Raw genomic sequence first — 24790 nt, forward strand, 5'->3', positions numbered from 1 at the left:
TCACCAATATAGGCATCCTCTTCTCTAATAAATTCTACTGCAATACCATCCAAACACACCACCTTGCCGGCTTTCAACTTCCGCAAAGCTTTCACTACCTCTTCTCTGGTTACCAAACCATTCTCCCTGACCCTCTCACTACACACACCACCTCGACAAAAATACCCTATATCTGCCACTCTATCAACAAACATGTTCAACAAACCTTCAAAACACTCATTCCATCTACCTTTCACTTCGTCACTGCTTTTATTACCTCTCCACTTGCCCCCTTCACTGATGTTCCCATTTGTTCTCTTGTCTTATGCACGTTATTTACCTCCTTCCAAAACATCTTTTCATTCTCCCTAAAATTTAATGATATTCTCTCACCCCACTTCTCACTTGCCCTCTTTTTCAACTCTTGCACTTTTCTCTTGACTCCTGCCACTTTCTTTTATACATATCCCAGTCATTTGATCTACTTCCCTGCAAATATTGTCCAAATGCCTCTCTCTTCTCTTTCTATAACAACCTTACTTCTTCATCCCATCACTCACCACCCTTTCTAATCTGGCCACCTACCACCTTTCTAATGCCACATGCATCTTTTGCGCAAGCAATCAATGCTTCCCTAAATACACCCCATTCCTCGCCCACTCCCTTCATGCCATTTGATCTCACCTTTTTCCATTCTACATTCAATCTCTCCTGGTACTTCCTCAAACAAGTCTCCTTTCCTAGCTCATTTACTCTCACTACTATCTTCTCCCAAACATTCTCTCTTCTTTTCTGGAAACCTCTACAAATCTTCACCTTCACCTCAACAAGTGATCAGACATCCTCCAGTTGCCCCTCTTAGCACATTAACATCCAAAAGTCTCCCTTTTACACGCCTATCAATTAACATGTAATCCAATAACACCTTTTGACCATCTCTTCTACTCACATATTTTTTTTTTTCTTTTTTTTTTATACTTTGTCGCTGTCTCCCACGTTTGCGAGGTAGCGCAAGGAAACAGACGAAAGAAATGGCCCAACCCCCCCCCATACACATGTATATACATACGTCCACACACGCAAATATACATACCTACACAGCTTTCCATGGTTTACCCCAGACGCTTCACATGCCTTGATTCAATCCACTGACAGCACGTCAACCCCGGTATACCACATCGCTCCAATTCACTCTATTCCTTGCCCTCCTTTCACCCTCCTGCATGTTCAGGCCCCGATCACACAAAATCTTTTTCACTCCATCTTTCCACCTCCAATTTGGTCTCCCTCTTCTCCTTGCTCCCTCCACCTCCGACACATATATCCTCTTGGTCAATCTTTCCTCACTCATCCTCTCCATGTGCCCAAACCACTTCAAAACACCCTCTTCTGCTCTCTCAACCACGCTCTTTTTATTTCCACACATCTCTCTTACCCTTACGTTACTCACTCGATCAAACCACCTCACACCACACATTGTCCTCAAACATCTCATTTCCAGCACATCCATCCTCCTGCGCACAACTCTATCCATAGCCCACGCCTCGCAACCATACAACATTGTTGGAACCACTATTCCTTCAAACATACCCATTTTTGCTTTCCGAGATAATGTTCTCGACTTCCACACATTCTTCAAGGCCCCCAGAATTTTCACCCCCTCCCCCACCCTATGATCCACTTCTGCTTCCATGGTTCCATCTGCTGCCAGATCCACTCCCAGATATCTAAAACACTTCACTTCCTCCAGTTTTTCTCCATTCAGACTCACCTCACTTGACCCTCAACCCTACTGTACCTAATAACCTTGCTCTTATTCACATTTACTCTTAACTTTCTTCTTCCACACACTTTACCAAACTCAGTCACCAGCTTCTGCAGTTTCTCACATGAATCAGCCACCAGCGCTGTATCATCAGCGAACAACAACTGACTCACTTCCCAAGCTCTCTCATCCCCAACAGACTTCATACTTGCCCCTCTTTCCAAAACTCTTGCATTTACCTCCCTAACAACCCCATCCATAAACAAATTAAACAACCATGGAGACATCACACACCCCTGCCGCAAACCTACATTCACTGAGAACCAATCACTTTCCTCTCTTCCTACACGTACACATGCCTTACATCCTCGATAAAAACTTTTCACTGCTTCTAACAACTTTCCTCCCACACCATATATTCTTAATACCTTCCACAGAGCATCTCTATCAACTCTATCATATGCCTTCTCCAGATCCATGAATGCTACATACAAATCCATTTGCTTTTCTAAGTATTTCTCACATACATTCTTCAAAGCAAACACCTGATCCACACATCCTCTACCACTTCTGAAACCACACTGCTCTTCCCCAATCTGATGCTCTGTACATGCCTTCACCCTCTCAATCAATACCCTCCCATATAATTTACCAGGAATACTCAACAAACTTATACCTCTGTAATTTGAGCACTCATTCTTATCCCCTTTGCCTTTGTACAATGGCACTATGCACGCATTCCGCCAATCCTCAGGCACCTCACCATGAGTCATACATACATTAAATAACCTTACCAACCAGTCAACATTACAATACTCACATATGTATACTTATGTATATATCTCTCTTTTTAAACCAGGTATTTCCAATCACCAGTCTTTTTTCAGCACACAAATCCACAAGCTCTTCATTTCCATTACAACGCTGAACACCCCATGTACTCCAATTATAACCTCAACTGCCACATTAATCACCTTTGCATTTAAATCACATATCACTATAACCTGGTCTCGTACATCAAAGCTGCTAACACACTCACTCAGCTGCTCCTAAAACACTTCCCTCTCATGATCTTTCTTCTCATGACCAGGTGCATAGGCACCAATAATCATCCCCCTCTCTCCATCCACTTTCAGTTTTATCCACATCAATCTAGAATTTACTTTCTTACACTCTATCACATACTCCCACATCTCCTGCTTCAAGAGTAGTGCTACTCCTTCCTTTGCTCTTGCCTTCCAACAGCAAGGACTCAGACCCGGGAACTTTGAGTGGTTGTTGTGAATACTAACCACTCGACTATGATTGCCCCTAATAAGAAAATGACTTTGATTCCATGTGGCAAGATTGTAACTAATGAGGTAGAAGGTGCTGCTACTGTGGAAAGTAAAAGCTTAAAATCATGAAAAGTCAATAAGTTTCAGCACCTCAGGAAGATATTCTAGTTTTACTAGAGTATTCAAGTTTCACCCCACCTTCTCATTATGACCTCGTTATTACACCCCTTAGGGATGAAATTAAAGGGGGAGGCATCACCCAGTTACACTGACAAAGAGGATGTATGTGTCAGAGGTAGGGGGAACAAGGGGAAGTGGGAGACCAAATTAGAGGTGAAAGGATGGAGTGAAAAAGATTTTGAGCGATAGAAGCCTGAACATACTGGAAGGCATAAGGTGTGCAAGGAATACAGTGAAATGGAACGATGTGGTATACCGGGGTCAACATGTTCTCAATGGACTGAACCAGGGTATGTGAAACTTCTGGAAAGGTCTGTGGTAAATCATGGAAAGGTCTGTGGGGCATGAAGGTGGATAGGGAGCTGTGGTTTCAGTGCATTTCACATGACAGCTAAAGACGGAGTATGAACGAATGTGGAATTTTTTTATCTGTTTTCCTGGTGTACCTTGCTGAAGTAGGGGTAGCGATGCTGTTTCTAAGTGAAGGGGAAGTGCCAGGAATGGATGAAGGCAAGCAAGTATGAATATGTACATGTGTATATATGTATGTGTCTGTGTATGTGTATGTATATGTGTATATGATGATATGTATATGAATGTATATGTGTGTCTGTATGGGCATTTATATATATATATACGAGGTGGTGTGCAAAGTGAGAGGGTTAGGGAAAATGATTTAGTAAACAGAGAAGAGGTAGTAAAAGCTTTGCGGAAGATGAAAGCCGGCAAGGCAGCAGGTTTGGATGGTATTGCAGTGGAATTTATTAAAAAAGGGGGTGACTGTATTATTGACTAGTTGGTAAGGTTATTTAATGTATGTATGACTCATGGTGAGGTGCCTGAGGATTGGTGGAATGCGTGCATAGTGCCACTGTACAAAAGCAAAGGGGATAAGAGTGAGTGCTCAAATTACAGAGGTATAAGTTTGTTGAGTATTCCTGGGAAATTATATGGGAGGGTATTGATTGAGAGGGTGAAGGCATGTACAGAGCATCAGATTGGGGAAGAGCAGTGTGGTTTCAGAAGTGGTAGAGGATGTGTGGATCAGGTGTTAGCTTTGAAGAATGTATGTGAGAAATACTTAATAAAGCAAATGGATTTGTATGTAGCATTTATGGATCTGGAGATGGCATATGATAGAGTTGACAGAGATGCTCTGTGGAAGGTATTAAGAATATATGGTGTGGGAGGCAAGTTGTTAGAAGCAGTGAAAAGTTTTTATCGAGGATGTAAGGCATGTGTACGTGTAGGAAGAGAGGAAAGTGATTGGTTCTCAGTGAATGTTCATTTTATGGCAGGGGTGTGTGATTCCTCCATGTTTGTTTAATTTGTTTATGGTTGGGGTTGTTAGGGAGGTGATTGCAAGAGTTTTGGAAAGAGGGGCAAGTATGCAGTCTGTTGTGGATGAGAGAGCTTGGGAAGTGAGTCAGTTGTTGTTCGTTGATGATACAGCACTGGTGGCTGATTCATGTGAGAAATTGCAGAAGCTGGTGACTGAGTTTGGTAAAGTGTGTGAAAGAAGAAAGTTAAGAGTAAATGTGAATAAAAGCAAGGTTATTAGGTACAGTAGGGTTGAGGGTCAAGTCAATTGGGAGGTGAGTCTGAATGGAGAAAAACTGGAGGAAGTAAAGTGTTTTAGATATCTGGGAGTGGATCTGGTAGCGGATGGAACCATGGAAGGGGAAGTGGATCATAGGGTGGGGGAGGGGGCGAAAATTCTGGGAGCCTTGAAGAATGTGTGGAAGTCGAGAACATTATCTCGGAAAGCAAAAATGGGTATGTTTGAAGGAATAGTGGTTCCAACAATGTTGTATGGTTGCGAGGCGTGGGCTATGGATAGAATTGTGCGCAGGAGGATGGATGTGCTGGAAATGAGATGTTTGAGGAAAATGTGTGGTGTGAGGTGGTTTGATCGAGTAAGTAACGTAAGGGTAAGAGAGATGTGTGGAAATAAAAAGAGCGTGGTTGAGAGAGCAGAAGAGGGTGTTTTGAAATGGTTTGGTCACATGGCGAGAATGAGTGAGGAAAGATTGACCAAGAGGATATATGTGTCGGAGGTGGAGGGAACGAGGAGAAGTGGGAGACCAAATTGGAGGTGGAAAGATGGAGTGAAAAAGATTTTGTGTGATCGGGGCCTGAACATGCAGGAGGGTGAAAGGAGGGCAAGGAATAGAGTGAATTGGATCGATGTGGTATACCGGGGTTGACGTGCTGTCAGTGGATTGAATCAGGGCATGTGAAGCGTCTGGGGTAAACCATGGAAAGCTGTGTAGGTATGTATATTTGCGTGTGTGGACGTATGTATATACATGTGTATGGGGGTGGGTTGGGCCATTTCTTTCGTCTGTTTCCTTGCGCTACCTCGCAAACACGGGAGACAGCGGCAAAAAAAAAATATATATATATATATGTGTGTATATAAGTGGATGGGCCATTCTTCATCTCTAGGCACTACCTAACTAACATGGGAGACAGTGATCAAGTATAATATTAAGATAAATAAATACATATGGTCAGAGAGCGTTATTGGATTACGTGTTAAATGATAGGCACATGAAAGAGAGACTTTTGGATGTTAATGACCTGAGAGGGGCAACTGGAGGGATGTCTGATCATTATCTTGTAGCGGTGAAGGTGAAGATATGTAGAGATTTTCAGAAAAGAAGAGAGAATGTTGGGGTGAAGAGAGTGGTAAAAGTAAGTTAGCTTGGAAAGGAGACTTGTGTGAGGAAGTACCTGGAGAGACTGAATGCAGAATGGAAAAAGGTGAGAGCAAATGATGTAAGGGGAGTGGGGGAGGAATGGGATGTATTTAGGGAAGCAGTGATGGCTTGTGCAAAAGATGCATGTGGCATGAGAAAAGTGGGAGGTGGGCTGATTAGAAAGGGTAGCGAGTGGTGAGATGAAGAAGTAAGATTGTTACTGAAAGAGAAGAGAGAGGCATTTGGACAATTTTTGCAGGGAGGCAGTGCAACTGACTGGGAGATGTATAAAAGAAAGAGTAAAGAGGTCAAGAGAAAGGTGCAACAGATGAAAAAGAGGGCAAATGAGAGTTGGGGTGAGAGAGTATCATTAAATTTTAGGGAGAAAATGTTTTGGAAGGAGGTAAATAAAGTGCGTACGACAGGAGAACAAATGGGAACATCGAAGAAGGGGGCAAATGGAGAGGTAATAACAAGTAGTAATGAAGTGAGAAGGAGATGGAGCGAGTATTTTGAAGGTTTGTTGAATGTGGTTGATGACAGAGTGGCAAATATAGGGTGTTTTGGTCAAGGTGGTGGGCAAAGTGAGGTGGGTCAGGGAGAATGATTTGGTAAACAGAGAAGAGGCAGTGAAAGCTTTGCGGAAGATGAAAGCCAGCAAGGCCGCGGGTTTGGATGGTATTGCTGTAGAATTTATTAAAAAAAGGGGGTGACTGTGTTGTTGACTGGTTGGTGAGGATATTTAATGTATGGATGGTTCATGGTGGGGTGCCTAAGGATTGGCAGAATGCCATAGTGCCATTAAACAAAGGCAAAGTGGATAAAGGTGATTCTTCAAATTACAGAGGTATAAGTTTGCTGAGTAATCCTGGGAAATTATATGGGAAGGTATTGATAGAGAGAGTGAAGACATGTACAGAGCATGAGATTGGGGAAGAGCAGTGTGGTTTCAGAAGTGGTAGAGGATGTGTGGATCAGGTATTTGCTTTGAAGAATGTGAGAAATACTTAGAAAAACAGATGGATTTGTATGCAGTATCTATGGAGGTGAGTTTGAATGGAGAAAAACTGGAGGAAGTGAAGTGTTTTAGATATCTGGGAGTGGATCTGTCAGCGGATGGAACCATGGAAGCGGAAGTGGATCATAGGGTGGGGGAGGGGGCGAAAATTTTGGGAGCCTTGAAAAATGTGTGGAAGTCGAGAACATTATCTCGGAAAGCAAAAATGGGTATGTTTGAGGGAATAGTGGTTCCAACAATGTTGTATGGTTGCGAGGCGTGGGCTATGGATAGAGATGTGCGCAGGAGGATGGATGTGCTGGAAATGAGATGTTTGAGGACAATGTGTGGTGTGAGGTGGTTTGATCGAGTAAGTAACGTAAGGGTAAGAGAGATGTGTGGAAATAAAAAGAGCGTGGTTGAGAGAGCAGAAGAGGGTGTTTTGAAATGGTTTGGGCACATGGAGAGAATGAGTGAGGAGAGATTGACCAAGAGGATATATGTGTCGGAGGTGGAGGGAACGAGGAGAAGAGGGAGACCAAATTGGAGGTGGAAAGATGGAGTGAAAAAGATTTTGTGTGATCGGGGCCTGAACATGCAGGAGGGTGAAAGGAGGGCAAGAAATAGAGTGAATTGGAGTCATGTGGTATACAGGGGTTGACGTGCTGTCAGTGGATTGAAGCAAGGCATGTGAAGCGTCTGGGGTAAACCATGGAAAGCTGTGTAGGTATGTATATTTGCGTGTGTGGACGTGTGTATGTACATGTGTATGGGGGGGGGGGTTTGGGCCATTTCTTTCGTCTGTTTCCTTGCGCTACCTCGCAAACGCGGGAGACAGCGACAAAGTATAAAAAAAAAAAAAAAAAAAAAAAAAAAAAAAAAAAAAAAAATCTATGGATCTGGAGAGGGTGTATGATTGAGTTGATAGAGATGCTCCATGGAAGGTATTAAGAGTATATGGTGTGGGAGGTAAGTTGCTAGAAGCAGTGAAAAGTTTTTATCGAAGATGTAAGGCATGTGTACGAGTAGGAAGAGAGGAAAGTGATTGGTTCCCAGTGAATGTTGGTTTGCGAGAGGGGTGCGAGATGTCTCCATGGTTGTTTGATTTGTTTATGGATGGGGTGGTTAGGGAGATGAATGCAAGAGTTTTAGAGAGAGGGGCAAGTATGCAGTCTGTTATGGACGAGAGAGCTTGGGAAGTAAATCAATTGTTGTTCGCTGATGATACAGCACTGGTGGCTGATTCAGGTGAGAAACTGCAGAAGTTGGTGACTGAGTTTGGTAAAGTGTGTGAAAGAAGAAAGCTGAGAGTAAATGTCAATAACAGCAAGGTTATTAGGTTCAGTAGGGTTGAGAAACAAGTAAATTGGGAGGTAAGTTTAAATGGAGAAAAACTGTAGGAAGTGAAGTGTTTTAGATATCTGGGAGTGGATTTGGCAGCGGATGGAACCATGCAAGCGGAAGTGAGTCATAGGGTGAGGGAGGGGGCAAAGGTTCTGGGAGCATTGCAGAATGTGTGGAAAGCGAGAATATTATCTTGGAGAGCAAAAATGGGTATGTTTGAAGGAATAGTGGTTCCAACAATGTTATATGGTTGTGAGGCATGGGCTATAAATAGGGTTGTGCAGATGAGGGTGAATGTGTTGGAAATGAGATATTTGAGGACAATATGTAGTGTGAGGTGGTTTGAACGAGTAAGTAATGAACGGGTAAGAGAGATGTGTGGTAATAAAAAGAGAGTGGTTGAGAGAGCAGAAGAGGGTGTATTGAAGTGCTTTGGTCACATGGAGAGAATGAGTGAGGAAAGATTGACAAAGAGGATATATGTGTAAGAGGTGGAGGGAACGAGGAAAGTGGGAGACCAAATTGAAGATGGAAGGATAGAGTGAAAAATATTAGAGCGATCGGTGCCTGAACATACAGGAGGGTGAAAAGTGTGCAAGGAATAGAGTGAATTGGAGGATGTGGTATACCGAGGTCGACGTACTGTCAATGGATTGAACCAGTGCATGTGAAGCATCTGGGGTAAACCATGGAAAGTTTTGTGGGGCCTGGATGTGGAAAGGGAGCTGTGGTTTCGGTGCATTACACATGACAGCTAGAGACTGAGTGTGAACAAATGTGGCCTTTGTTGTCTTTTTGTAGCACTACGTCACGTGCACGTGGGAGGAGGGTGGTGCCATTTCAAGTGTGGCAGGGTGGCAGCAGGAATGGATGAAGGCAGCAAGTATGAATATGAACATGTGTATGTATGTATTTGTCTGTCTATGTATATGTATGTATACGTTGAAATGTATAGGTACATATATGTGCATGTGTGGGCGTTTATGTACATACATGTGTATGTGGGTGGGTTGGGCCATTCTTTCGTCTGTTTCCTTGCGCTACCTCGCTAACGCGGGAGACAGCGACAAAGTATAATAAATAAAAAACATACATATACATATATACACTTGTACATATTCATACTTGCTTGCCTTTAACAATTCCCGTTGCCACCCTGCCTCACAGGAAACAGCATTGCCACTCCCTGTGTCAGCAAAGTAACACTAGGAAACAGGTGGAAAAAGGCCACATACGTTCACACTCATTCTCCAGCTATCATGTGTAATGCACCATAACCTATCCACATCCAGGCCCCACAGAGCTTTCCATGGTTTACCCCAGACGCTTCACATGCCCTGGTTCAGTATACTGACACCACATTGATCCTAGTACACCACATCGTTCCAGTTCATTCTATTCCGAACACACCTTTCATCCTCCTGAACGTTCAGGCCCCGACCACTAAAAATCTTTTTCACACCATCCATCCACCTCCAATTTAGTCTCCCACCTCTTGTTCCCTCCACCCCTGACACATATATCCTTTTTGTCAACCTTACTTCACTCATTCTCTCCATATGTCCAAACCATTTCAGCACCCTCTTCTGCTCTCTCAACCACACTCTTTTTATTATCACACCTCTCTCTCACCCTTTCATTGCTTATTCAATCAAATCATTTCACAACACATATCCTCAAACATTTCATTTCCAACACATCCACCCTCCTCAATACAGTCCTATCTATAACCCTTGCCTCGCAACCATATAACACTACTGGAAATACTATACCTTCAAACATACCCATTTTTGCTCTCCAAGATATCATTCTCTCTTTCTCCACATTCTTCATTGCTCCCAGGACCTTTGCCACCTTCCCTACCCTATGACTCACTTCCCTTCCATGGTTCCATTTGCTGCCAATTCCACTCCCAGATATCAAAAACGTGTGTGTGTGTGTGTGTGTGTGTGTGTTTTATGTATACTGTAATACATTGTACTCTGGTACAGGATATGACACAAAAAATCATTGTAGAAGGGAATCTCAGCACTTATAAATGATGCTTTTACAAGAAATAAAAATATTTGGTGATAATTGTTCATAAATGTTAATTCTGGTAATCATACAAAGCCTTATCATACTGATGCAGAGGAATGGCCTGTGAATGTGCAATACAGATGTGATGATCACTTGTTCAATTTAACGTTAAAACATTTAGAAAGACAATTAAAGATATCTGTCCCACATCAAATGATGTAGCAATTAGCAATACATTCAGTTACTTCATAAAAATTAAATGCAATACTGACCTGCATAAGTTTCAAGGAGCAACCAAGTCCGTGATTGAATTTCTTTATCAGAGTACCGATGATCTGGAATATGGAGTCACGAGCAGGTTTGGTACGAGCTGAATTCATACTTGGAGATTCAAGAATCTTGTAACAGCAGTTTGCAATCAGACTGTGGAAATGTTGAACCACTATGTAAGAATTATATTTCCTTCATAAGTGTTCACTGTTTCCTACATGATAAGGGTAATTTCAAGAACACAGGAATGAGCCTTAGAATAAGCAATCCTCACTTGGCTCCCTCCTCTTTTCTTTCTGTTGGAAAGCAAAACAAGAGAGGATATTCAGCCCTTGGCTTGTGCCCCTTAATCACCTTCTACAACCTTCAGGAGATGCAGGCAGTATTCTTACTCCCATAATCCTAAGGATAATTTTGTGAGATAATATGTTATGAGCATTTTCAATGCAATTCCAAAGGCATCATTGTGGCATATATCAACCAATCAAAATCTCACAAAAATCATCCTCAAAAGAATATATCAAACATAGTACTTTAAGAAGAAGGCAGGAGATAAAGTACAGGGTTCTGATAAACTAAACCCAACACTCAATTTCGAAAACATGCATATGGGCCCCAACAACAGAAACTACATAGGGTTCTACTGCCTATATAATGTTTAATTTCACTCTGTGTGTGGGTAACATTTAATCCCAGGGCCAAGGAGATTAGAACTTTACAAAAGGATTGCGCAAAATTTGTGAATGTCAAGTTCGCGTCTCGACTGCAATAAGTTATCTATTTATATCCCTGAAACCTGTTCCCTTTGGGAACTCCCTCAAAGGCATGGCCACAGCAGAAGTCTTCATAAATGGTATACTTCAATGACACTCTTTAGCCCTTAATGCCTCATGCTTAACAGGCCACTGGTAGAGGGCAACCCTAGAGCAGTATTTTCAGAGGCTTCTACATAATGTTCGACCCAACTACTTTTACCCAAGGTGTCGACGCAATGCTCCAATCTACTGCTTTTACCTAATGCTCCCATCTAATGTTCCTACTTAATACTTCTACCTAATGTTTCTGCCTAATGCTCCTGTCTAATCTTCCACCAACAACTTCAATCTATTACTCCTGCCATTTTGCCAAAAGGCAAGGTTAGTGCAGAGTCCTCACCAAGGGAAAAATCTTGAATTAAGAAGAATGTGGTGTGTGAGATAAGTGTTATTAAGTGTTGTGTGACAAGGAGAGATTGTATGTATGTGGACAGAATGCCATCGTTTCACATATGGGTGAGGCAGAAAGAAAAGACAGCTACCTGCATCTGAAGAGTGCAAGTTGACAACCAATGAAGAGGTCACTCACTTAGCAACTGTCACTAACATTCTCCATACCCAAGTGGGTAGTACAGGTAATACATCTCCCTGGTCATTGGCTGCCTACAAACTACAATACTACCTTGTCCATACTATTTTCTTACAATTAATGTAAAAAAGGCCAAGTCATCTTAGCTACTGTACATAAATAGAGTAAGAATGGTGGGTCACGAGCACTTCAGGATTATGTACCCATTGACGGGTAAGCAAAGGTGAGAATTTTGGCTGTGAATGTGCTCAGGGGGATAGTGGTGGAATGTCTGATCATTTTTTGGTGGAGGTGAGGGAAAAGGTTTACAGTCTTTAAGAAAAGAGCAAATGATATGGTTGGGAAAGAAAGTGAGCTTGAAAGAGGCTTGTGTGAAGAGATACCTGAGTGTAGAATGGCAAAAAGGTGAGAGCAAATAAAGCTAGTTAAGTGGGTCAGCATTTGGTAGTACTTATCTAAGCACTGTATACATGTGTGAAAAGTAGGTAGCCTGCAGATGCTGGGAGGTGGACAGGTTAGAAAGGTGAGCGAATAGTGGGTTGAGGAGTTATATTGCTCGCTAATGAAAAGACACATGTATAGGTGTTATCTGCAGGAAAGAAGTGCAAGTAACTGAGAGACTGACAAGAGAAAGCAGTACGAGGTTAAGAGAAGAGTGAAGTGGCAGAAAAACACAGCAAATGAGAATTGGGGTAAGCAAGTATCAGAAAACTTCAAGGAGAGAAAAAAAGTTGGAGGCTCTAGTTACAGACAAAAGTCCACATCATTGCTGGGCTTTAACTGAAATATACAGAGGTTAATGAAAGGGATAAAGAGGAGACAGTATTTAGGAATTTTGGAGGAGTGAAAAACTTGTCTTTCAAAATGAGCCAGGTCATAGTTGATGGGAAAGACATGAAAACTAGACAGTTCCAAAGCTTCGGGGTGTAGGGAAAGAAACAGTTATCAAATAATCTATCCTTAAACAACCAATGACCGTGAAGTGATCATGTGACTCAGCAGCTTGCCAAGTATTGTGTGGTCTAGCTTATGGTTGGGCCACACAAGCAACCAGCTCTTGGGAAAAAATCCAAAGTAATACCCACAGAAGAAAGTAAATTGTTGACAAAATGGAGAAAAAGTGTATGAGACAGGACGGAACCTTGAGGGACACCACTGTTGATGGAGAAAAGGGGGAGAGGCTCATCCATCAACAACCACAAAGATATCTTGGCCAGAGAGGAAGCTAGATATAAGGGAGCAAAGTAAAGGTGAGAAGCCAAAACAGGGGAGCTTAGGGATGAGACCCCTATACCACATCCTGCCATAGGGCAAGCAGGTCAAGTTTCGAAGTTAGCCTCTAGAGTTTATGAGCCAGACCACTTTCAACTCAACTTTGTCAAACACGAATCCAGTGCTAGAGCCACCAAAGATATGAAAGCACTACTGCATCCAAGGACAGATCAACCCTTTGTATTAACAGAGCAACTGTTTGGAAGAAAAAAAGAATTTCAACATGTAATCAGGACTCCCAGTTTCTTAGATGCAGACTTAGCTATTTCTGTTATGTACAGTTTCCAAGATAAAGTGGATGTTACAGTAATGCCAAGAATGTTTACTGAATTAAGAGGTGGATTTACAGAACTGTCAAAGGTGAGAGGAAAGTTGTGAGGAATTTTTGATAAGAGAAATGGGCAGAAACTGGATTTGGGAGGCATCAAACTTAATCAGATTTCATCTACCCCATTAAGATACCATCCAAGTCTGAGTTAACTGAGCAAGCTGAGTAGGAGAAGAATGAGTAAAATTGAAGGCTGTGGAGGAATTCAGTGCTTAGCCATCAGCAAACAAGTGCATTTGGTGATCTATGGAAGAAAGAAAATTTGCAAGTAAAATGGAGAAAAAATGTAGGAGACAGGAGAGAATCTTGAGTGACACCAATATTGGAGAAAAGGGGAGGAGATGCTCATCTGTTAACAACAAAGATAGCTTGGCCAGAGAGGAAGCTAGATATGATGGAGCAAAGAGAGGGTAAGAAGCCAAAAGAGGGGAGCTTAGAGATGAGACCCATGTGCCACATCTCGCCAAAAGCTTCAGATAGGCAACTACATAAATTTCCCAAAATCTTTAAGGGATAATAACCAAACATTAGTAAGATAGAAAAGAGTATCACCAGTGGATTTCATTTTTGTGCAGTGGCTGCATGATAAACAATGAAAAGTGTGTGTGTGTGTGTGTGTGTGTGTGTGTGTGTGTGTGTGTGTGTGTGTGTGTGTGTGTGTGTGCGTGTGTGTGTGCGTGCATACGTGCGTGCGTGCGTGTGCGTGTGAGTTAAAATTCGGGAAAATTGTCAAGTTTCAGTTCCTCATTGGGGTACTCTAGTTTTACTATTGTATCCAAGTCTTACCCTGCCTTCATGTGGTGACCTCATTAGAACACACCCTAGGGGTGGAAATAAAGGGGAAGCATTGCCCAACTCCATCAGGGCAATACTTCTAAATTTAGACAAACACCTGAGGTGTGCTGTGACTTATAGTTTTTAAAACAGTGCTGGAGTTGCCCCCTGCCAAGGATGAGGCACAAAAGGCTAAGAAACAGCAATGGAGTCAACTAGTTATGCCGAGGATTAAAAGAGATGAATGACTGAGGGTGATGAAATATGAAAGCCAGTATAAACTGCTTTGAGAATGACAGAAACGTGGTCATGCTGGGTGATATGAATGTGAAAGTGGGATGTGATGAAATTCATGAGACAACTGGTAAAAGGGGAGTGCCGAGTAAATGGGAACTGAAGTTTCTTGTGGATATTTGTGCTGAGAGGGGTTTATTCCTTGCAAGTGCTGAGAAGGGTTTATTCCTTGCAAAAACCTTTTTTCATCACATGATGATCCATAGATATGAGGAATGATGGAAGAGAAGAGCAAATGGCTTTGACTGACTATGTGGCAGCAGATGAAAGATTGAGAAAGGCTGTGCTAGATGCTAGAGTTGTGAGAGGATTCTTTGGAGACTCTGACCCTTTTGCACTTCTTGTGGAGATGAGGATCAATGAGAAGTGGAGGGATGATGTAAGGGAGAATGGAGAGGTAAAAGTGTTGGCAGGCAAGAAGATGAATCAGAATAAATGCAGGGAGGAGTATGAAAGGAAGGTAACTGAAAGCTTTGATGGAAGTGCAGTGAATGAAGGGTGCAGTCATATGTGAAAGAGGTATTTAAAAGTTTAGAGAAATAATATTAAAGGTTGTAGAATTAGTAGCTGGATACAAGGCCATGAGATGTAAGAATAAAATGGGCAATGTATGGTGGATGGAAGAGATCAGAAATGCTGTGTAAGAAAAGAAAAAGTCATAGGGCAGATTGCTTGATGAGAATGTACCAGTGGAGGTTCAGCAGAGGGGGAAAGAATAAGAAATATGTAAGTAGAATGTTAAGAAGCTGATAGAGGAAAGCAAATAAAGAGTAGTTGAAGATCTTGGAAGAAAGTTGAGTAAAAAGATTCAAGATAATAAAAACTTATAATGGAAGAAGGCAAAAAAGGAAAGAGGTGGATTTGAGGTGGATTTAAGATGGAAACGTATATGTGAGAAATAAGGAAGGGGAATTGCTGAATCAAAAGAAGGAAGTGAAAGAAAGACGGAAAGAGTATTTTGAAGAACTGATGAATATGGGAGAAGAGGAGAAAGCAGTTGTTACATGCATGGATATGGAGGATAGAAGGAAAAGGATACAAGTGCAAGGCCTATAGCAAAAATGACAGTAAGAAGGGCAATAATAAGGCTGAAAGTAGGAAAGGCACCTGGAATGGATGGGATTATGGCTGAAATTCTCAAGAATAGAGGAGAAAGTGTGGTAGAGTGGATGCATATGATATGTAATATAGCATGGAAACAGAAGGTTGTGCCTGAGGATTGGGTGAAAGCTATTAGTGTTTCTTTAAAGAAATAAGTGCAAAGGATGTATGTAGCAATTATAGGGGAATAAGTCTGTTACGCATACCATGAAAGTGCATGCAAGAATGTTAATCAATAGAGTGATGAAGGTGACTGAATGCAGAATAAGTGAAAAGCAAGGGGTTTTAGGAAAGGTTGGCGATATATGGATCAGATTTTACTGGTAAAGATGACTGTGGAAGATATCTAGCAAAAGGCAAAAAGTTGTATGCAGCTTTTATAGATCTGAAGAAAGCATATAAGAAACTTGATTGGAATGCTTTATGGGATGTTTCAAACATATATGGTGTAGCGGTTAACATTCCTGTCCATGATGCATTCAAGGGCTACCCAGAGTCAAGCAAATAGGTAAAAATCTTGGTGGCATTTGGCAGTCCACAATCAACTCTGCTATTCATCCATCCCTAGGGGTTCATCAATAAAATGGGTACCTGGGTCAGGCAAGGGAGCATTGAAGAATGTGTGGAAGGTGAGAACATTATCTCGGAAAGCAAAAATGGGTATGTTTGAAGGAATAGTGGTTCCAACAATGTTATATGGTTGCGAGGCGTGGGCTAAAGATAGGGTTGTGCACAGGAGGGTGGATGTGTTGGAAATGAGATGTTTGAGTACATATTGTCCTCAAACATCTCATTTCCAGCACATCCACCCTCCTCCACACAACTCTATCTATAGCCCAAGCCTTACAACCATATAACATTGTTGGAACCACTATTCATTCAAACATAACCATTTTTGCTTTCCGAGATATTGTTCTCGACTTCCACACATTCTTCAACGCTCCCAGAACTTTCGCCCCCTCCCCCACCCTATGATTCACTTCTGCTTCCATGGTTCCATCCACTGCCAAATCCACTCTCACATATCTAAAACACTTTACTCCCTCCAGTTTTTCTCCATTCAAACTTACCTCCCAATTGACTTGACCCTCAGCCCTACTGTACCTAATAACCTTGCTCTTATTCACATTTACTCTCAGCTTTCTTCTTTCACACACTTTACCAAACTCAGTCACCAGCTTCTGCAGTTTCTCACACGAATCAGCCACCAGTGCTGTATCATGAGCGAACAACAACTGACTCACTACCCAAGCTCTCTCATCCACAACAGGCTGCATACTTGCCCCTCTTTCCGTAACTCTTGCATTCACCTCCTTAACAACCCCATCCATAAACAAATTAAACAACCATGGAGACATTGCGCAACCCTGCCGCAAACCTACATTCACTGAGAACCAATCACTTTCCTCTCTTCTTACACGTACACATGCCTTACATCCTCGATAAAAACTTTTCACTGCTTCTAACAACTTGCCTCCCACACCATATATTCTTAATACCTTCCACAGAGCATCTCTATCAACTCTATCATATGCATTCTCCAGATCCATAAATGCTACATACAAATCCATTTGCTTTTCTAAGTATTTCTCACCTACATTCTTCAAAGCAAACACCTGATCGACACTTACTCTACCACTCCTGAAACCACACTGCTCTTCCCCAATCTGATGCTCTGTACATGCCTTCACCCTCTCAATCAATACCCTCCCATATAATTTACCAGGATTACTCAACAAATTATACCTCTGTAATTTGAGCACTCACCTTTATCCCCTTTGCCTTTGCACAATGGCACTATGCAAGCATTCCGTCAAGCCTCAGGCACCTCACCATGAGTCATACATACATTAAATAACCTTACCAACCAGTAAAGTATACAGTCACCTCCTTTTTTAATAAATTCCATTGCAATACCATCCAAACCCGCTGCCTTGCCGGCTTTCATCTTCCACAAAGCTTTTACTACCTCTTCTCTGTTTACCAAATCACTCTCCCTAACCATCTCACTTTGCACATCAACTTGGCCAAAACATCCTATATCTGCCACTCTCTCATCAAACACATTCAACAAACCTTCAAAATACTCACTCCATCTCCTCACATCACCACTACTTGTTATCACCTCCCCATTAGCCCCTTTCACTGAAGTTCCCATGTCTTATGCACTTTAATTACCTCCTTCCAAAACATCTTTTTATTCTCTCTAAAATTTAATGATACTCTCTCACCCCAACTTTCATTTGCCCTCTTTTTCACCTCTTGCACCTTTCTCTTGACCTCCTGCCTCTTTCTTTTATACATCTCCCAGTCATTTCCATTATTTCCCTGCAAAAATCATCCAAATACCTCTCTCTTCTCTTTCACTAATAATCTTACTTCTTCATCCCCCCACTCACTACCCTTTCTAATCTGCCCACCTCCCTCGCTTCTCATGCCACAAGTATCTTTTGTGCAAGCCATCACTGCTTCACTAAATACCTCCCATTCCTCCCCCACTCCCCTTACATCCTTTGTTCTCACCTTTTTCCATTCTGTACTCAATCTATCCTGGTACTTCCTCACACAATTTCTCCTTCCCAAGCTCACTTACTCTCACCATTCTTTTCACCCCAACATTCTCTCTTCTTTTCTGAAAACCTCTACAAATCTTTACCTTCGCCTCCAGAAGATAATGATCAGACATCCCTTCAGTTGCACCTATCAGCACATTAACATCCAAAAGTTTCTCTCACAAGCCTATAAATTAACACGTAATCCAATAATGCTCTCTGGCCATCTCTCCTACTTACATAAGTATACTTATGTATATATCTCTTTTTAAACCAGGTATTCCCGATCACCAGTCCTTTTTCAGCACATAAATCTACAAGCTCTTCACCTTTTCCATTTACAACACTGAACACCCCACGTATACCAATTATTCCCTCAACTGCCACATTACTCACCTTTGCATTCAAATCATCCATCACTAAAACCTGGTCTCGTGCATCAAAACTACTAACACACTCACTCAGCTGCTCCCAAAACACTTGCCTCTCATGATCTTTCTTCTCATGCCCAGGTGCATATACACCAATAATCACCCATCTCTCTCCATCCACTTTCAGTTTCACCCATATCAATCTAGAGTTTACTTTCTTACACTCAATCACATACTCCCACCACTCCTGCTTCAGGAGTAGTGCTACTCCTTCACTTTCTCTTGTCCTCTCACTAACCCCTGACTTTACCCCCAAGACATTCCCAAACCACTCTTCCCCTTTACCCTTGAGCTTCGTTTCACTCAGAGCCAAAACATCTAGGTTCCTTTCCTCAAACATACTACCGATCTCTCCTTTTTTCTCATCTTGGTTACATCCACACATATTTAGACACCCCAATCTCAGCCTTCGAGGAGGATGAGCACTCCTCGCGTGACTCCTTCTGTTTCCCGTTTTAGAAAAAAAGTTAAAATACCAAGAGGGGAGGGTTTCCAGCCCCCCACTCCCGTCCCCTTTAGTCGCCTTCTACGACACGTGAGGAATGCGCGGGAAGTATTCTTTCTCCCCTATCCCAAGGGATATATATATATTTATTTTATTTATTTTGCTTTTGTCGCTGTCTCCCGCATTCGCGAGGTAGCGCAAGGAAACAAATGAAAGAATGGCCCAACCCACCGACATACACATGTATATACATACACGTCCACACACACAAATATACATACCTATACATCTCAATGTACACACATATATACACACACAGACATATACATATATACACATGTACATAATTCATACTTTCTGCCCTTATTTATTCTCATCGCCATCTCGCCACACATGGAATAACAACCCCCTCCCCCAAATGTGTGTGAGGTAGCACTAGGAAAAGACAACAAAGGCCCCATTCGTTCACACTCAGTCTCTAGCTGTCATGTAATAATGCACCGAAACCACAGATACCTTTCCACATTCAGGCCCCACAAAACTTTCCATGGTTTACCCCAGACGTTTCACATGCCCTGGCTCAATCCACTGACAGCACGTCGATCCCGGTATACCACATCATTCCAATTCACTCTATTCGTTGCACGCCTTTCACCATCCAGCATGTTCAGGCCCCGATCACACAAAATCTTTTTCACTCCATCTTTCCACCTCCAATTTGGTCTCCCACTTCTCCTCGTTCCCTCCACCTCTGACACATATATCCTCTTGGTCAATCTTTCCTCACTCATTCTCTCCATGTGACCAAACCATTTCAAAACACCCTCTTCTGCTATCTCAACCACACTCTTTTTATTTCCACACATCTCTCTCACCCTTACATTACTTACTCGATCAAACCACCTCACACCACATATTGTCCTCAAACATCTCATTTCCAGCACATCCACCCTCCTACGCACAACTCTATCCATAGCCCACGCCTCGCAACCATACAACATTGTTGGAACCACTATTCCTTCAAACATACCCATTTTTGCTTTCTGAGATAATGTTCTCGACTTCCAAACATTCTTCAAGGCTCCCAGAATTTTCGCCCCCTCCCCCACCCTATGATTCACTTCCGCTTCCATGGTTCCATCTGGTGCCAGATCCACACCCAGATATCTAAAACACTTTACTTCCTCCAGTTTTTCTCCATTCAAACTTACCTCCCAATTGACTTGACCCTCAACCCTACTGTACCTAATAACCTTGATCTTATTCACATTTACTCTTAACTTTCTTCTTCCACACACTTTACCAAACTCAGTCACCAGCTTCTGCAGTTTCTCACATGAATCAGCCACCAGCGCTGTATCATCAGCGAACAACAACTGACTCACTTCCCAAGCTCTCTCATCCACAACAAACTGCATACTTGCCCCTCTTTCCAAAACTCTTGCATTCACCTCCCTAACAACCCCATCCATAAACAAATTAAACAACCATGGAGACTTCACACACCCCTGCCGCAAACCTACATTCACTGAGAACCAATCACTTTCCTCTCTTCCTACACGTACACATACCTTACATCCTCGATAAAAACTTTTCACTGCTTCTAACAACTTGCCTCCCACACCATATATTCTTAATACCTTCCACAGAGCATCTCTATCAACTCTATCATATGCCTTCTCCAGATCCATAAATGCTACATACAAATCCATTTGCTTTTCTAAGTATTTCTCGCATACATTCTTCAAAGCAAACACCTGAGTGGGGGAGGAATGGGATGTATTTAGGGAAGCAGTGATGGCTTGAGCAAAAGATGCTTGTGGCATGAGAAGCATGGGAGATGGGTTGATTAGAAAGGGTAGTGAGCGGTGGGATGAAGAAGTAAGATTATTAGTGAGAGAAGAGAGAGGCATTTGGACGATTTTTGCAGGGAAAATATGTAAATGAGTGGGAGATGTATAAAAGAAAGAGACAGGAGATTAAGAGAAAGGTGCAAGAGGTGAAAAAGAGGGCAAATGAGAGTTGGGGTGAGAGAGTATCATCAAATTTTAGGGAAAATAAAAAGATGTTTTGGAAGGAGGTAAATAAAGTGTGTAAGACAAGGGAGCAAATGGGAACTTCTGTGAAGGGGGCTAATGGGGAGGTGATAACAAGTAGTGGTGATGTGAGAAGGAGATGGAATGAGTATTTTGAAGGTTTGTTGAATGTGTTTGATGATAAAGTGGCAGATATAGGGTGTTTTGGTCAAAGTGGTGTGCAAAGTGAGAGGGTTAGGGAAAATGATTTGGTAAACACAGAAGAGGTAGTAAAAGCTTTGCGGAAGATGAAAGCCGGCAAGGCAGCAGGTTTGGATGGTATTGCAGTGGAATTTATTAAAAAAGGGGGTGACTGTATTGTTGACTGGTTGGTAAGGTTATTTAATGTATGTATGATTCATGGTGAGGTGCCTGAGGATTGGCAGAATGCGTGCATAGTGCCATTGTACAAAGGCAAAGGGGATAAGAGTGAGTACTCAAATTACAGAGGTATAAGTTTGTGTTTATGTGTTGTTCTGATGATATCCTCATTGTAAAAGTAAGCATTGAAATTCTAATATTACATTAATACTTGAGTGTCAGATGTCTTTATTTACTTAGAAAAAAGAATGAACAAGGTTTATTATTGGATTGTGTTTTCAACTCATAATTGTCGTCAAAACTTCCAATGCAAGCTTTATCTCGTTATAAGTATGGGTAGTTTTCTCTTGTGAATAAGAAAGTTTCTTAATATATTTTTATATTTAACTGACTTTGAAAACTGTGTAGAAATTATTAACTGTGATTAATAGGTAGCATTTATACAAACTTACATTTTTACACAAATGTAAAATGTGCTGAAATATGCACATAACAGTGTATAATAGTAGTTACATATCCACAAAGGTCAGGTTTTTTTGTATTTCATTGCCATAAACTAGAGGTGTAGATCTGAAATGGGAAAATTGCAGTATGATGAGGACATAGCATCAACATTGTTATTAGTGAGGACCAAGTCAATCAGTATCACATTTTTAAAGGATGTATATTTGTAATATTTATGCCATGCTTCATTTGATATCTTATATAGTTCTGAAATTTTGGTAAATAATTTACAGTTATAGAATTAAGAGCAGGGAGAGATTCTTACATTTTACATAAGGAATTTTTGATTTTAGTGATTTTCATGGTATATATACACAGTATAACTATCCCTGGGGATAGGGGAGAAAGAATACTTCCCATGTATTCCCTGCGTGTCGTAGAAGGCGACTAAAAGGGGAGGGAGCGGGTGGCTGGAAATCCTCCCCTCTCGTTTTTTTTTTTTTTTTTTTTTTTTTTTTTTTTATTTTCCAAAAGAAGGAACAGAGAAGGGGGCCAGGTGAGGATATTCCCTCTAAGGCCCAGTCCTCTGTTCTTAACGCTACCTCGCTAATGCGGGAAATGGCGAATAGTATGAAAAAAAAAAAAAAAAAGTTTGTTGAGTATTCCTGGGAAATTATATGGGAGGGTATTGATTGAGAGGGTGAAGGTATGTACAGAGCATCAGATTGGGGAAGAGCAGTGTGGTTTCAGAAGTGGTAGAGGATATGTGAATCAGGTGTTTGCTTTGAAGAATGTATGTGAGAAATACTTAATAAAGCAAATGGATTTGTATGAAGCATTTATGGATCTGGAGAAGGCATATGATAGAGTTGATAGAGATGCTCTGTGGAAGGTATTAAGAATATATGGTGTGGGAGGAAAGTTGTTAGAAGCAGTGAAAAGTTTTTATCGAGGATGTAAGGCATGTGTACGTGTAGGAAGAGAGGAAAGTGATTGGTTCTCAGTGAATGTTCATTTTATGGCAGGGGTGTGTGATGTCTCCATGTTTGTTTAATTTGTTTATGGTTGGGGTTGTTAGGGAGGTGATTGCAAGAGTTTTGGAAAGAGGGGCAAGTATGCAGTCTGTTGTGGATGAGAGAGCTTAGGAAGTGAGTCAGTTGTTGTTCGTTGATGATACAGCACTGGTGGCTGATTCATGTGAGAAATTGCAGAAGCTGGTGACTGAGTTTGGTAAAGTGTGTGAAATAAGAAAGCTGAGAGTAAATGTGAGTAAGAGCAAGGTTATTAGGTACAGTAGGGTTGAGAGACAAGTCAACTGGGAGGTAAGTTTGAATGGAGAAAAACTGAGGGAAGTGAAGTGTTTTAGATATCTGGGAGATGATTTGGCAGTGGATGGAATCATGGAAGCGGAAGTGAATCATAGGGTGGGGGAGGGGGCGAAAGTTCTGGGAGCGTTGAAAAATGTATGGAACCTGAGAACATTATCTCCGAAAGCAAAAATGGGTATGTTTGAAGGAATAGTGGTTCCAACAATGTTATATGGTTGCGAGGCATGGGCAATAGATAGAGTTGTGCAGAGGAGGGTGGATGTGCTGGAAATGAGATGTTTCAGGACAATATGCGGTGTGAGGTGGTTTGATTGAGTAAGTAATAATAGGGCAAGAGAGGTGTGTGGTAATAAAAAGAGTGTGGTTACACATTGAAAGGTATATGTATGTATATGTGCATGTATGGGCAATTATGTATATATATGTGTATATGAGTGGTTGGGCCATTCTTCGTCTGTTTCCTTGCACTACCTCACTGACACGAGAAACAGCGATTAAGTACAAAAAAATAAAACAAAAAAATACAAAAAACATACATTCATAATTGCTCAATTTTATCCATTCCTGATGCCACCGTACCCACAAGAAACAGCACAAATGCATAAAGGAAAAAAAAAAGATAATATACACATTCTTTTCTTTTCCCCCTCTCCCGACTGCTACCCCCTGCATCAGCAAGGTAGCGCCAGGAAACAGACGAAGAAAGGCCACATCTATACACATGCTGTTATGTGCAATGCATCGAAACCAAAGCTCCGTATCCACATCCAGACCCCACAGACCTTCCCATGGTTTACCCTGGAAGTATACCACATCATTCCAACTCGCTCTATTCCATGCACGCCTTTCATCCCCCTGCATGTTCAGGCCCTAATCGCTCAAAATCATTTTCACTCCATCCTTCCACCTCTAATTTGGTCTCCCACTTCACCTTGTTCCGTTCAGTTCTGACACATCTCCTCAATGTCAACCTTTGCTCACTAATTTTCTGCTTATGTCCAAACCATTTCAATACACCCTCTTCTAGTCTCTTAATCATGTTCTTCTTTATTTCCATACATCTCTCTTATCCTTTCATTACTTACTTGATCAAACCACCTCACACCATATACTGTCCTCAAACATTTTATTTCCAGCACATTCATCCTCCTCCATGCAATCCAATCTATTGTCCATGCCTCGTAACAATATAATATTGTTGGAACTACTATTTTCTTCAAAGATCCCATTTTTGCTCTCTGAGATAACATTCTCTCTCTTTCCAAACATTCCTCATAACTCCCATAACCTTCCCCTCCTCCTAAACCCTATGACTCACTTACGCTTCCATGGTTCCATTTGCTGCCATGTCCATACCAGATATCTAAAAGAATTCAATTCCTCCAATTTTTCTCCATTCAAACTTACATCCCGATTAACTTGTCCCTTAACCCTACAAAACCTATTAACCTCACTTCTGTTCATATTTACTCTCAACTTTCTCTTTTCACACACTCTTCCAAACTCAGTCACCAACTTCTGAAGTTTCTCGCTCAAATCAGCCACCAC

The 24790-nt window shown here is 41.6% G+C and overlaps 1 protein-coding gene across 1 annotated transcript in view; it reads right to left on the reverse strand.

The window, feature by feature from the left end:
- Window positions 1-24790, reverse strand: part of LOC139755260 (condensin complex subunit 1-like) — a 549693-nt gene that overhangs the window by 430304 nt on the left and 94599 nt on the right. Inside the window, exon 6 of the mRNA XM_071673408.1 lies at window positions 10536-10686. Within this exon, the coding sequence (XP_071529509.1) occupies window positions 10536-10686 (151 nt within the window). The remainder of the gene's footprint in view (window positions 1-10535; window positions 10687-24790) is intronic.

Source organism: Panulirus ornatus, chromosome 1 (assembly GCF_036320965.1).
Source record: "Panulirus ornatus isolate Po-2019 chromosome 1, ASM3632096v1, whole genome shotgun sequence".
Taxonomy (NCBI): domain Eukaryota; kingdom Metazoa; phylum Arthropoda; class Malacostraca; order Decapoda; family Palinuridae; genus Panulirus; species Panulirus ornatus.